General features: G+C 37.4%; 1 protein-coding gene across 1 annotated transcript; it reads right to left on the bottom strand.

The window, feature by feature from the left end:
* Positions 1 to 1,295: 1,295 nt before the first annotated feature.
* LOC145691658 (uncharacterized) lies at positions 1,296 to 7,122 on the bottom strand. The gene is made up of 2 exons (XM_081767019.1): positions 6,090 to 7,122; positions 1,296 to 1,390 (listed from the first exon to the last, which is right to left on the bottom strand). Exons 1-2 carry the CDS (start codon positions 6,990 to 6,992, stop codon positions 1,361 to 1,363), a joined length of 933 nt encoding a protein of 310 aa, XP_081623145.1. The 5' UTR covers positions 6,993 to 7,122; the 3' UTR covers positions 1,296 to 1,360.
* Between the last annotated feature and the right edge of the window lie 8,028 nt (positions 7,123 to 15,150).

Here is a 15,150-nt window from a genome sequence, read left to right on the forward strand (position 1 = left end):
GTAACTATTTGATGATTTGGTATATCTTCTCTGTGGTTCTTTATCTACGACGTTGCCACATTGTGCAATTCACGCCTCCACATGAGGACCCGCAAGGTAAAAAATTATATGTTTCTCGCTTTATTTTGACTTCTAGAATAGTGCTATGTAGTCCCTGGGCTTTATTTTTAGAATTCTTCAAGACTTTTTTTTTCCGCTAATGGGAAATCCAACTCCACTAGTCGTGCCACATTCTGAGTCTCTGCAATAGTATAGAATAGGTAAACGTACTTTCTCTCGATTAGTTCATCATATACTTTTCTCCTTACTTCGCTTAATCCGATAATGACCTAGCTGATATTCCATAGACCTCTTGCATCTGACGATAGAAGTTCCGCATTATACATGTTAGATATAATAGTTTTAAATAGCAACGCAATTTGTAACTCTAGGTATTCTTACAACCCTTTTCCTGTATGTAATTCTGAAAGTTGCATTACCTAGTCACAATTCGATTTCCAGAAATTGTAAGCCTTTTCTTATCTTGTCATGATGGTAAAAGATGTTTCTAACTATTTGAAAAAAAAATCACATTGCTGTCGAAGCTTGTTGCTGATAACACTTCGTGTCCACTCTCCTGTCATTAATTAACCCTGTAAGTTTCACCTTAATATGAAAAGTACTGGTCTGCAAAACTGGGAGATACGGTTAAGATATTAGGATGTAGGTCCAGCCGGTTTGATATATTTTCAAATCATTCTTAGTATCTCCTTCTTGTCACATATCAGGCACACTTTGTAGGCTTTCGCAGCATGTCGTTCAGAAGCAATGCAAGAAATTAAAGAGAACTACAAAATAGTTCTCTGTTATTAAAATCTACAGCCGGGCTCAGTCAGGGACAGTCTCTGTTTGGCTTGCCTTTTATGTGGTTCTGTATTTCTCAATAGCTACTATCCGGATTTGCATGAAACTGGATGAGGCAGTAGCCTACCATGAAAGGAATTTTGCTACGTTTGATGGCTAAAGGTAGGATCGCTACGTTTGGTGGCTATAGGTTAGACCAGAGATAGGTTCGACTCACCTTTTTTTATATGGTACTTTATTTCTAGGTAACAACCGGCCGGATCTGCATGAAATTAGATGAGAGAGTAGTCTATCCTCTAAGGAATAAAGATTGCTACGTTTAGTGGCTAGGTTGAACCAGGGACAGGCTCGACTCACCTTTTATGTGATACTTTATTTTTGGCCGGATCTCAATTAAATTTGGTAATAGTATTAAATTAAATATTTAACTTAATAATACTAATTATAATTTTCTCCTTTTATTCCTCTCTATTTTTATCAAACCTCTCATAACAGGATGGATCCTTTGAGTAAATCATCAGACTTCGACCTGAAGAGCAAGTTTGGCCTGAAAATCAACATATATAATATCAACATTTCTAACAATGAAAATAATTCAAATTTAATTGTAGTTAGTTTCATGCATTTATTCAACATCAAAATCAATGTGTACGAAATACTCATGCAACATAAATCATAAGCTCATATATGTACATTTAATATATTCATGCATAGAAATCACACATATTACTTTCTAGCATTAGTTATCTTTATACATCTTGCATTGCAGGCATCAGCATGCTTTGCGTTAATAACAAGAGGCACATATAGACATGTTAGCAATCAAACTTAGAGATATGGACAATTACATGTTAGTTTCAATTCATATACAGAAAAGGATATCCATAATCAGACCAATTGTATCCCAGACGATTAATTATTGTAGATTCTATTTATTTAGTCTTATAAGAAAGTCATTCTGACGTAGTTTGACTTTTAATGACATATTCTATCAATTAATTTTATTTTATTACTTTAATTTTTTATATTGGAAAACACAGCTGGTTATATTCTAAATTCTCCTTTTTAATAATTACTTGTTGCGTAGCGATTAACTTTAGATTCTCCTTAAGATGAAACAGAACTTTCAGAACATTTTGTCTGATGCTAATAATTTCCTAATGTAAATAATGCAGCTTTGCACGCCGGGAGCGTCCGAATTCCGGCCAACTTGCCTTGCTAACTCCAGTTAGTTTCCAAAAGCAGAAAGGGCTGTTTTCAAATATAAATATATGTATCCACATGACAACTATGTATTAACGCATAAAACTAAAGCTAGCAGTATGAAAAAAAAAAAAATAGGTCCCACCGAGATTTGAACTCGGATCGCTGGATTCAGAGTCCAGAGTGCTAACCATTACACCATTTTTTTTCTTTTTTTTTTTTTACATTAGACAGTTATAAAAGCAATACAAGAGCTAGTTGATTAAAAAAAAAAAAACTGGTTATAAATCTGAAAAGTTTACAGAATTGTTATGGAGCTAAGACAACAAAATAATTTGCGAAGTGTTGTTTATACTGCACATTCATTTGCTGCAAATGGTACCTTAAATAAGACAAATACACATCGACATGATATGGTCGATGTGTGGTAAGCACATAAAGAAGCGTATATGCAGCGAGCCAGACTACGCTGTTATTTTTTGCTTTAGGAAAATAGTTAAAATCTGGATATATCAGAACATCAGTAGCAGTAATATGAGATGGTGAAGAATGACAAATCTTACTTATGAGTGTACTAAATTTGGTCCATATATGTTGAATCTCTGTACAGTATTGGAAGCGATGCTCAAGAGTATCTATATTATGACAGTAGTCGCACAGATTACAAGACACTATACCGAGCTGATATAGTCTGTCTCGCGTTTCGTATTTATTATTAACGATAAAATACCAAAGAGATCGTTGCTGGGTAGTTAAAAAGGGAGCATTAATATTTTGCCAAATATAATTCCAATGAAGTTGTGGTTCTTTCAATTGAATGTGGGGCGTGACGATATGTTGCGTTCTGAGATAATGTCGGTAGAGTGCTTTGACAGGCATTAACTCAATTTGTGCTCGTTCAATTAATGCATAAGCGATATCTAAGACGGGTTCACACAAGTGTGGGAATTTAATTCCCCAAGGAAAAATATGAATCGGAGCTTCAAGGTCGATGCAACCTAAACATGCGGAGAGAACAGATGACGACACACTGACCCTATCGTTCGTAAACAATTCAATGCTTCTTTTCAGCAGTAGTGATTTTGCCTGGAGGGCTATGTTGACATAAGCTACGCCACCCTGAGCTGGTAAAAGCTCAAGCTGATCACGTGCAATTCTCAACAGCTTGTGTTTCCACAGAAAGAACAAAGCGTGACTGTTGAGCAAGTTGTATGTTTTTGTGGGAAGAGGGAAAATCTGACAGAAATACCACAAAAGACTCAATGCTTTTTGTTTGAGAAATGAATTCCTACTGATCATGTTCATATTGCGAGGCTTATGCTGTATTAAAAGACCACGTATTTTGTTTGCAATTATGTCAGAATTGTAGTGAATTGTTTGTTTGGTGTTATTGAACCATTCAATACCTAGGATTTTAACTGAGTCAGCAATCGTATAGTGCGAACTGTATGTAGTCCGGTATTCGGGGTGTATACATAGTAGTTTTGTTTTGTCTTTATTTAAAATCGCTCCAGAAATTTGTTGATACCTGTGTAAAAGGCTCTGAATATCTTCTAAGGTAGAAATACTGTTAACATAGAAATGAACGTCATCAAGATAACTTGCGACAGAAATGGAAGCTTGATAAACTTGTATGCCAGTGAGTCTGGTTTGTGCCGCGTATATGAGAGGTGCAACCGAGAAACTGAATAAAAGGCTCGACATGCTATCACCTTGAAGAATACCATTGCAGAAAGGAATGACACAACTGAGACTACCATTGAGTTTTAATTTAGTTGTCCTGTTATGATATACTCCTTGGAGCATGGACAAAAAGGCGCCATTGAAACCAAATTTTTGTAGAACTTTAAAAAGATACTCGTGTGATACCCTATCAAAAGCTTTCGAGAAATCGGTAGATAAAATAGCAACGGGCGTAGGAGAGGCAGTCTCATGATAGGCTATAAAATCTCTTATGTTAGCTAAGGCTTCATGAATTAAAGCTTGTTGCCCATGTCCATATTGACAGGAACTTAATAACTCTCCCACATATTGTTTCATACGAAGCGCGAGACATCGTGTTAAAATTTTTAAGTCTGCACTTAAAAGGCTGATAGGACGATAATTGTCTATGAAGTTAGAGTTAGGCAGTTTAGGGATTAATACAGTAATACCCGTGGATAGAGATTCCCCTAAGATACAGGTATCTCGATATTCATTGAAGAGATCCGTAAGAAACGGGGCAAGAATATCAATGAAAGTAATATAAAATTCTAATGGTAAGGAGTCAATACCAGTAGATTTACCACGTTTCCCTAATTGAATTGATCTCTTGACTTCATCAAGTGTGAAGGGACTGTTGAGATACTCTTGAGCATTTACATCTAAGTTTAGAGGAATAAAGTCCAAAAGAGATTCATCTTCATTATGTACATTAGGTTTTGTATACAATTGTTTATAATACTGAACAAATTGGGGAAGGACCTGCGAACCTTCATAAAGTTGGCCATCCTTGCCCTTAATAGAAGAAATTAGCTTTTGTTTGCCTCTGAGTCGTTCTTTGTGAATTTGCACGATGTTAGCTTGTTCCGTGTCATCGGCCTGGACAAGTTTGCTTCTAACAAAAAAACCGCGCATGCGTTGTTTATGCAACGACAATAAATGCGCTTTGATTTCTTGAATTTGAGGCCTGACCGGACGGCCTCGTAATTGTTCTTGCATGTATTCTTTAAGAAGACTAGAGTAATAGTTGTATTGAGTATTGTATGCCTGGGTCCGTTGAATACAATATTGTTTACTTATGGATCGAAATCTAGGTTTAATTCTCTTGTCCCAAAAATACATAAGTTTGCCCTGATAGCGTGATATTAACGGAAACAAGATCCGCCATTCCTCTCGAATTAAATGCTGATACTCAGGGTCCATAAGGATAGAGGTGTTAAAATACCAAAGGGGACTACTTCTCAAAAATTTGGATACTGGTAGGGTTATTCTCATAATTAGAGCATAGTGATCACTGAAACAAACAGGTTCGAGCTTAATATTGCGCACTTGTGCAACAAGTGAGCGGCTTATGTAAAAACGGTCCAAGCGACTAGATGATTGTGAAGTATGAAATGAGTGACCCGGGTCAGCGGGTCGAAAATGACGCCACACATCCACTAAATCATACGTATTTACTATGCGCTGGAGTTCGGGAGAAAAGTTAAAGTTCGGAGTCTGGTCAATGGGTTGTAAAACGGAATTAAAATCTCCACCTAATATACAAGGGTGAGTACCATTAAATAGAGCCTGAGCAAGGTCAGTATTGAAGAAATCTTGGCGCTCTCTCTTGTTATGAGAACCAGAGGGGACATAAATATTGCATAATTTGATGCTTTCAAGCATACCAAGGGAGATTCGTTCATTTGGGTAATCATTAATTGTCTTAAAAGCTAGATCACTACGATAGATAATTGCTGTACCTAGCCCATTCTCTGTAAAACGAGAATAGCATGTATGATTGGAAAGAGAACCATATTCTGGAAGGACCACTTCTTGAGCGAACAACACATCAATATCTGCTTTGTAAATAAAATCTCTTAACGCTTCTTGTTTAACAGGAGAAGTAAATCCATTTAGGTTAATGGTGGCAAAACTAAAACTATACATAAACAAAAATAAAGTGAAACGAAGTGGTAAACACTGCATAAAGGGCTGAAAATGATACCACAATAATACAAAGAAAATAATTATAAATCTTCCCCAACAGGGGTACCAGCTTTCAACTTTTTCAAGGTGGCCCGTGTTCGTGCACCTGAAACAGGTGTAACATCTGAAGAACGACCTCCTTTAGAAGTTTTTGAAACTCCAGTAACAGTTGCCTTTAATTTGGAAAGTTTACGTTTTTCATATACAGGGGCACTAAGATCGGATTCACTGGCGGAATCACTTGTGAGTGATTGCACATTCCGGTCACGGGCGGTATTCGATTCGGCTACCAATGGCACAACAGACTGATTATCGTGGTCCAAGGGAGCACTAGAATCCATTTGTAAGTCCTTTACTGACTGTTGGTCACCTACCTGAGCTAGTTGTCCTTCCTTGAGAATTTCTTGGGCCTTACATTCAGGAGTAGACTGAGGTACTGCAGTAGATTCCAGAGGGGCAATAACTTCCGGGTCAGTAGTACGATCTTCTTCCATTTGTAGGTCGGGGCGAATGACGGGATCGTGGGATGTTTCAGGTGCTGGAACGTCAGGACTTGAAGAAATACCAGGGTGAGCAGAAGTGAGCAGAGGAAATTCCGTATAGTTATCAGTATGCAGAGACACCTTTTCATGTGGGAGATTATAAGGGGTACGAAGCGGTGGCAGTGGAGAGCTGCGAACTGGAGGGTGAACTTTGAAGGGCGGACCCTTTTTTCGGGGGCACTCTTGAACAAAATGGTCCTGTGAATTGCACAACGCGCAAGTTTGGATTTGACCGGAATAACTACAGAAGAGGCGCAAACCACACACAGTAATAAATGAAGGAATATTTTGTTTAACCTTCATTTTAATTAATTTACGTCCAGTACGGGTGACATAGACATGATCCGCAGAATACTGTTCGTCTAGGATTGACTGTATTTCACCATACTGAGAAAACACTCGTGTTAACTGTTGATTACTAAGTTCCATGGGGCACAAAGACACCTTAACGACGGTAATACTGTTGTCAGCGAGATCAATAGGAAGTAAATATTCCTTGTCACTATCGGTAAATTTGACTTCACCATGAGTAGAAGATAGAATTCGTTCACACAGAACCTTGTTGACTAACTTAATATACAGTTGTTTCTTGATATAGTCCAGTTCAATGCTGTGGATTTGATCTATGGTTAATTTAAACGTGTTTCGGATCCATTCATGGACAAAAATTGTAGAAGGCTTTTGACTTACTTGACCAAAATTTATGCGTAAGGTATTTTCACGTAAACAACTCATGTCGAAATTTCGTCGTAGAACGACCACAAAATCACTCGAAGAAATAAAGATATGAAGAGCTAGAAGACACTTATAAATTCAATATCCCACTAAGATAATCGCACAGTACACAAACTTAAATCGACTCGTCGTGTGTTACAACACTAACAGCGAGCGAGAGACGATGTGAATAGCACGACACCATGGGACCTTCTGTACAAAGCTTGTCAACTAACAAATAACAAGAGTTAATAGATAAGATCTCTTGGCTGAAAGAAAAAGCAAACAAACAAACAAATACGAAGATTCTTATCACTCTGCAAACGGAAGAAAAAAAGAATAGTGCATACCATGTGATCACGTGACCCATGCATATATATAGGTATATAGAAGATCTTTGTGTTGAGTATCATATTCTACTCGTTTATCAATTAATATTGAGGGAAGAAACTTAACCTAATTTACTAATTCTTGCAAGAAAGTTGAATATTGGATTTGGTTTTTTCCTTTACTTGGCAGCGAAAGTTTTTTTTTTCGATGTGATCCATTATAAACAATCCCTACTCATTATATATTAAATATACTTTCAAAACGATCTTATCATATAACTATATATCATGTTTGAAAGAATATGTAGATGTATTTCTATGGTGTAATAGTTAGTTGGCCTATAAATCCAGCTATCCGAGTTCATATTTTAGTGTAGATCAGTGATCGCCAAACCGTCGACCGCAAGCTATTAGTAGCTCGCGGGGATATCAATTTAACGCTTCGGTTGGCTAAGTAATGAATATAAGTTTGTCTAATACAGGGTGAGTCAAAAGTCCTTGGACACCTGAATAAGTTTGAAAATCGACGGGAAAAGTAAAAAGTGATGATGGGAACAGAGGTGTGATGAAAGGCCGCAACTTTTGGAGTGTATGTCATTCATTGCCGCCATCTTGAAATCCGCCATTTTGGTTTCAAGTTAATTTTTTTTAAATGGGAAAGGGGGTGTATGACAAATCAAATAACACTAGCTTGAGCTCAGGAATTTAGTGGTGTAATTTGTTTTCTTCTATCTTGTACAGTTTAGAAGTTATTAATGTTCAAAGGTGGGAAATTACTTTGATACTGACCCAGTTCTCTCTTTGTTCCAGGTGATCTAAAATGGGTCTGAAACGTGAACAAAAGATCGAAAATATCCTTATATCAGGGGAACGCAGCTACCGAACAATAGTCAACAGACGGCACCCAGACAGAGAACCGGTATCGCACAGCACGGTGGCTCACGTGATCACCAAATTCCAGGAGACGGGCTCTGTTCAAGGTAGGGCACGTAGTGGGCAACCAAAGACTGCCACCAATGAGGAAACTGCAACGGAGGATGTTGCGTCGTTTGTGAAAAGTCCTAAACGAAGTACCCGTCGTGTGTCCCGAGCATGTGCAATAAGCCAATCCTCCATTGTCTGGATATTGCACGACAATCAGTGGCATACTTACAAGCTGCACATGCAACATAAACTGAACAAGGATGACCCTGATCGCCGGTTGGAGTTCTGTATGTGGGCTACTGAACAACAAGAACTGGATCCTGCGTTTGCCAAGGGCATACTGTTCAGCAACGAGGCGTATTTCACTTTGAACGGGGAGGTTAATCGGCATAATTGTCGATACTGGTGTGACGCAAATCGGAACTGGGTTGACCCGAGTCGAGAACATAAGTCCAGCCATGGTGATGGTGTGGTGTGGCATATGGGACACCCGCATCATTGGGCCATTTTTCATTTACAACACCTTAACTGCACCACAGTATCTGATGCTGTTGCAGGACCTTGTGTCCCTGCCGCACTGAACGCTGACGGCATTTCCCCATCTAATTTTCAGCACGATGGAGCCCCTCCACACTATGGACTTGGTGTCCGTGAATGGCTGAATGAACAACTGCCAGGGAAGTGGGTTGGTCGCCGTGGTCCCGTGAAGTGGCCGCCCAGATCCCCTGACTTAACGCCCCTTGATTTTTATCTATAGGGACATCTTAAGCAGATAGGCCTACTCTATGCTGAGACAATCCGTGATTTGAGACACCTGGAGGAACGCATCCAATAAGCCTGTGAACAAATTTCAGGAGACATTCTCCTCCGTGTGCAGTCAGAGTGGTTGCGGCGATTAAAGTTGTGCATTGTACGGGATGGACAACACGTAGAACATGTTTTGTAGCATTTAGTATCAAGGTAATTTCCCACCTTTGAACATTAATAACTTCTACACTGTACAAGATAGAAAAAAAAAAACAAATTACACCACTAAATTCCTGAGCTCAAGCTAATGGTATTTGATGTGTCATACACCCCCTTTCCATTAAAAAAATGACTTGAATCCAAAATGGCGGATTTCAAGATGGCGGCCATGAATGACATACACTCCAAAAGTTGCGGCCCCTCATCAAACCTGTGTTCCCATCATCACTTTTTACTTTTCCCGTCGATTTTCAAACTTATGCAGGTGTCCAAGGACTTTTGACTCCCCCTGTATAAATAAAATAAAGTGTTTGTGTGTTTGTCTGTCTGTGTGCAGCCTGGGGATCAGACGAGTGGACCGAGAGTTACCAAATTTTGGTCAGGGATACATTGGTCCAGGCCTCAGATCAAGGCAAAGCCCTTTTTTCAAATTTCGAACAAGGGGGTTCTCAGGTAGGGCGTTTACCGGAACCGGCTTGGGAACCAGACAAATTGACCGAGAGTTACTAAATTTTAGTCACGAATACCTTGGTCCAGGCTCCAGACCAGAGTTAAACGTTTTTGTCAAAATTCAAACCAGGTGGGTCTCAGGGGACGTCTACCGGAACATGTAAAAGTAGTAGAAAATGACCAATATTAGAGTCGAATTCATAGTTTTCGCGGACGCTGAAATCAATGGTGATACTCTGATCGCATTAACTTCCAAATTCACGCTATTTGGTTCCGGACCGGGGGTCACCGGTGTGTGTGTGTGAAACCGAGACATATAAAAGTAATCCAAAATGGCCGATATTAGTGTCAAATCCATAGTTTTCGCGGTCGCTGAAATCAATGGTGACACTTCCGTTAGCGATGACTTGCAAATTTAGTTACAATTGCTTGCGGGCCGGGAGTCAGAGCGGGAGGGGGATCCGAGACATTTAAAAATAGCCCAAAGTGACCGATATTAGTGTCAAATCCATAGTTTTCGCGGTCGCTGATATCAATGGTCATACTTCCACAGGTGTTGACTTCCAAATACAGCCCCCGTGCGAAACAAGGGTATATTCAACTAGTAGCTCACAGTAAGATTTAAAAACGGTATGGTAGCTCAGAAGGTTCTAAGTTTGGCTACCACTGGCGTAGCCTATAATCATCCATTTCTTCACAAAAATATGCTTTTAACACACTTCTACAGTTAACAAGTATACTGAAAGGGTCGCTGTGGATCAATAGTAGAGCGCTCACCTCTGGTGTGTGGGATACTTTATTCGATCCCAGCTCGCACCAAGTGCGCTTTGTGTGGGACGAAGAACGTGTGCGTGGATTTCGCGGTATTCTTTCGTTTGCTATAGCATTATTAATTCCACTATTATCATCCATCTCAGTATCAGCGTTTCCATTCTTGGAGCATTACATGGAACGTTATACCAAAAAGAAAAAAATAACTGAACTATTGTGTTGGCTATACAGTATTTATGGTAAACAGTCTGTACAATGAAGCACTCGTCCACGGTTAATATGTAATGTACTTAGTAATACTAATTTTTTATTATCAGTTTAGCGTCCTTTCCAGCAGTGAGAATATATGAGACGTGGGTCTACAGTTTAAAGTGGAATCCAAACCACTTGAGCTCCCGCCGGGAATTGAACCCGGGTCTCACACACCAAAGTCGCAGTTCAGTCACGAGGAGGCTATAATAATAATAATAATAATAATAATAATAATAATAATAATAATAATAATAATAATAATAATAATAATAATAATAATAATAATAAAACCGTAAACTGGGTTTACTTAGAAAGTTTTCTTTTTCATAGTACCCCTCTGTAGCGTCATTTCAAATTTGGCTTGGGGGGACGCAAGACCCCTTGATATAAGTAAAATTTCGCGTTTTTCACTGACTTACTACTATTCTATTGATAAAATCTATATAAATCTCAAACTCAGGAGGGAAAATGCCCCTTCCTGCCCCCCTAAAGGACGCCCCTGGTGCCACTTGTTATTTATTGCAATTAATTTTTCTTCTTCTTATGATGTTTCTAGATCGTAATCCATGTTACCTGTTACTGCAGTCATAACAAACTTTTATTGAGACTGAAGCCTACTAGGAGCCAAAATATGCTGTTTCCAAGTAGCCCAGCTTTTGGGGCTACTTGGAAGATATATGTCTTTTCATAGTAGTTAGAGCTGTGTGAAAGATGGGACTATATAAAAAGAACGACTTGCAAGATCACACTTCCCTGAGAAGATTGATATCAACATGCCAATGTTTCTTTCATATTAATGTGTTCCTGAGCTGTTTTAAATATATATAGGCGGTCTAAACTCTAATCCCTCACCTTTGGGACTGGGACTATGGCCGGAACGCAAAAATAGTTGATTTATCTCAAAATACAGAGAAATATGGATTTACAGTAAATAAACAATCTCTGAACTAAAAAATAACTGTACTGTTCTCTACAGTAAAAACAAACAAACAGTAGACACTAAAAACTGCAAAGTACAGTACAGAAAACACACAGAACAAAAGAAACGATACAAAAGACGACGTAGCACTAAACCAGATATGCGGTAACAGCAAGTAAACAAATTAGGCTCGAGTACGGTATGTTCAATCGGAATGGCGAACTAACCGAGGGCGGACAAGAGGGGTTCTACTTACAACAATGATGATCCTGCGAAGAGGACCACCAAATTTATACAACAGCATAACTTGTTATATACAGGTCCTCAGACATATTTTTTACTATATTATATTACTAAATTCCCTCAAAACAGTTTATGTTGCGTTTAAATTTCCTATTTTTATAGTGGCACACAATTATTGAAATAAAATACACATTTTAATTATACATACATACTTTATATGATGCTTCGTGAACTATTATATCGTTTATTTATATAACGTTGCTATAACAACTTACAGACAAAAACTCATCAAATTAACATATCAGAATCAATTTTGATTCTATTTGTTTTTCGTATTTTCTTCTTCTTCTAACTAGTTGGTGCATATTTTAAAATTTCATATTGCCCAGAAGTATAATAAAATATATTTAGAATTATGCTGAAAACACAAAGATATCGTTACATACTGTACGTTTCTTTCTTCTTTTCTTTCTTTCTTTTTTTCACAAGCTTTTAGTTAAACACAATAAATTGTTGAACCAATCTAAACTAATTACGGTACAGTGTCAAGCTTGTCTTCCTCAAGGCCTACAGAACCAGTTTCTAAAACAATGCAAGGGAAATTTTGACAAATGTCAATATATTAGCTCTTGAGACTTCTTTAAAACACTAAAACATGCCCTACATAATTTTATGAAATTTATGTATGCATCAATCAGTAATTGCCTTACATTGGTTTAGAAACTTACCTGGTGACATTTTTAGAAGTGTACATTTACGTTAGCTCTTTGCAAAAATATCATATGGTACTGTTATAATAATAATAATTAGGGCAACCCAAAAGCATAAGAAAGCATAATAGCAATTTACACATATGGTTGGTACCTTGAACATGATTGTGGTTGTCTTATGGCCCACAAGTAATTTTAAAAGAATAATAAAGCATAATTTTCGAAAATAAAGCATAAAGCATAATTTAAAATATATAGCACAATTCTTGGAAAATTCTGTTTAACTGCAAGTTTAGTGTACTATATTCATATTTTTTGAAACTAAATGGTATTGTTCATAGTTTTTGAATATCTTAAGTGAGTTACTTTCTCCAGTACAAAAATTGTATGTGTGATGATTCGAAATGTATTATCTGTCAGGAAAGTAAATGTACACCTGTTTTTCGAGTCTGGCATTCCTGCTCTCCATCCGTGGAGAGTATGAGAATTAAATCAATCAAATGTTTACTGAGGGGCAAAAAGAAAAGTTAAATCTGAATAAGACATTGCAGAGGGACACAAGCTGTGAATACGAATAGTGCATAGTGTAAATAAAGGACGACACCGAAAGAGAAAGCCAGACACAGCTGTTGAACTTAGAAAAAAGAGTAAAAATTGTTGAAGTGGGAACATAAAACACAAATACAACAAATACGCTGAAAACTAAACATTCACGATGCCATGATCTTGGTGTAGTGGTTAAGGTGCTGGCTTACAAATGCAAAGGTCGCCAGTTCGAATCTTCGGTGAGGACATTTTTAAAAATTTTTGTTTATAATACATGCAGCTCATGAGAGATGGTAAAAGAGGTCGTTTAGTCTTTCGTAGCAATTATTATTGGTAAGGTTTAGTACTGATAATACTTTTGTCTTTGCGTATTGGTTTTATTCTTTTCTTCATTTCAAAAGAGAAAAATATCCGAACAAATACCACCAAAATTCCTCATATTTTGAATGTAAACGCCATTTGCAATTAGTAAAGAATAAAAATTGAACGTTTCGATGTAGCTGCAAAAAGTAAAAAGAAAAACATGGAAGTAGACCATACTCATGGTTATTAAAAATACAATTTCTACATGCCTTACGCCTCCCGACCACGTTTCTACGTTAGCAAGTAAGAGGTTTGTGTTTAGGTTAGGCTGGTCAATACGTTTTGCAAAGGGGCCCGGTTTAGCTCTGACGCACCACAGGTGCGAGAAGGGAGCAAAACACTTTTTCTCTCTCCCTCTGTGTGTCTGTTTATCTATCTATCTGTATATATATAACGCTATTTGTGAATGCCGTAACCACCCTAATTTTCAGCGGATTGAGATGAAACTTGACACAAACATTAATTGTTGAAATATCTTGAGTTCGTTAACCAGAATAATCAGACGAAAATGTTCAAAATGGCGGCCCTTTAAACTCGTAAAAACTTCCAAGGGAACCAAATTTCGCCCATAAATGGGTATTCAGAATGTTTGAATAACTTTTCCTCTTTTACTGAAATATTTGTGTGCAGAGACTTATTGAAATATTGGACCCGATTAATCGCATAAAGCATGTTCACGCCCTTTTCGCTACGGTCAGTTTTTTTTTTTTTTTTTTTGCAGGAGGGGGTTATTTTCGTAGTGATGATAAGATGATTGCTAGTGATGATATGAAATTACACATTGAAAGTGAAGTAACTTGTGAAACGTGTTATTTGAAAGAATCATATAATAAATGTGCTTTCCTCTAACACAGAGAGAGCGTGAATGGCGAGGAGTGTTATTTGATTTGCTTTTTAGTAACACATTGCATTGCAAATAAAGGTAGGCAACATTAGTGGTAAGTAAAACAACAACAACAACAACAACAATAATAATAATAATAATAATAATAATAATAATAATAATAATAATAATAATAATAATAATAATAATAATAATAATAATAATAATAGGTGTTGTTTGTGGCAAGGCAATATCTTCCACAATTCTTCTTCAAACGTAATGATTGTAACGCCATATCTCCCTTACAAACAAAATATTAGCAATTTATATCGAAAGAACGGGAAACTGTTGAATGCTGGGAGCAACGTTGGACAGTATGCACTCATAGTACTCAGAAAAATAAGCGATTTCAATGAAAAATGAACGAAGAGTCATTGCCGTGGGTAGTCATGGAGCCAAGCAGAGCCCTCTTTAGGCAAAATGTCGATAACTTATATCGAGAGAACAGGAGGTGATAGTGAGATGGGACCAACGTTGGACACCGTGGACCCATAAGGCGCATCGAAAAAATTAGGGGGGCGGGCGCCAGCCAGCCTTACTTATTTCCACATAATAATATAAAATTATATTGTCGAAATACACACACGAGTTAGTTAGTAATATGTCATATTATTATTATTATTATTATTATTATTATTATTATTATCATCGACAGGCTCTTTTCATTACGTATGCATGTTTGACGTGAAGCCAAAGAGAAGATCCATCATTCATAGAAAGAATAAGAATAGCCAGTTACTTTAATTGCGAACGACGGCGAAAAATACGAAAAGAGACAACCTTAGCGAAAAGAAACAATACTTTCTCTCAAATGGATTAAAAA

The sequence above is a fragment of the Thermobia domestica genome, chromosome 8 (genome assembly GCF_964235325.1).
Source record: "Thermobia domestica chromosome 8, izTheDome1.hap1.1, whole genome shotgun sequence".
Classification (NCBI taxonomy): domain Eukaryota; kingdom Metazoa; phylum Arthropoda; class Insecta; order Zygentoma; family Lepismatidae; genus Thermobia; species Thermobia domestica.

Coding starts and splice junctions, on each gene's coding strand:
- LOC145691658 (XM_081767019.1), bottom strand. CDS start 6,992: ATGAGTTGTTTACGTGAAAATACCTTACGCATAAATTTTGGTCAAGTA. Junction 1,391..6,089: donor AGGAAGGACAACTAGCTCAG/GTAGGTGACCAA, acceptor GTTGATTTTCAG/GCCAAACTTGCTCTTCAGGT.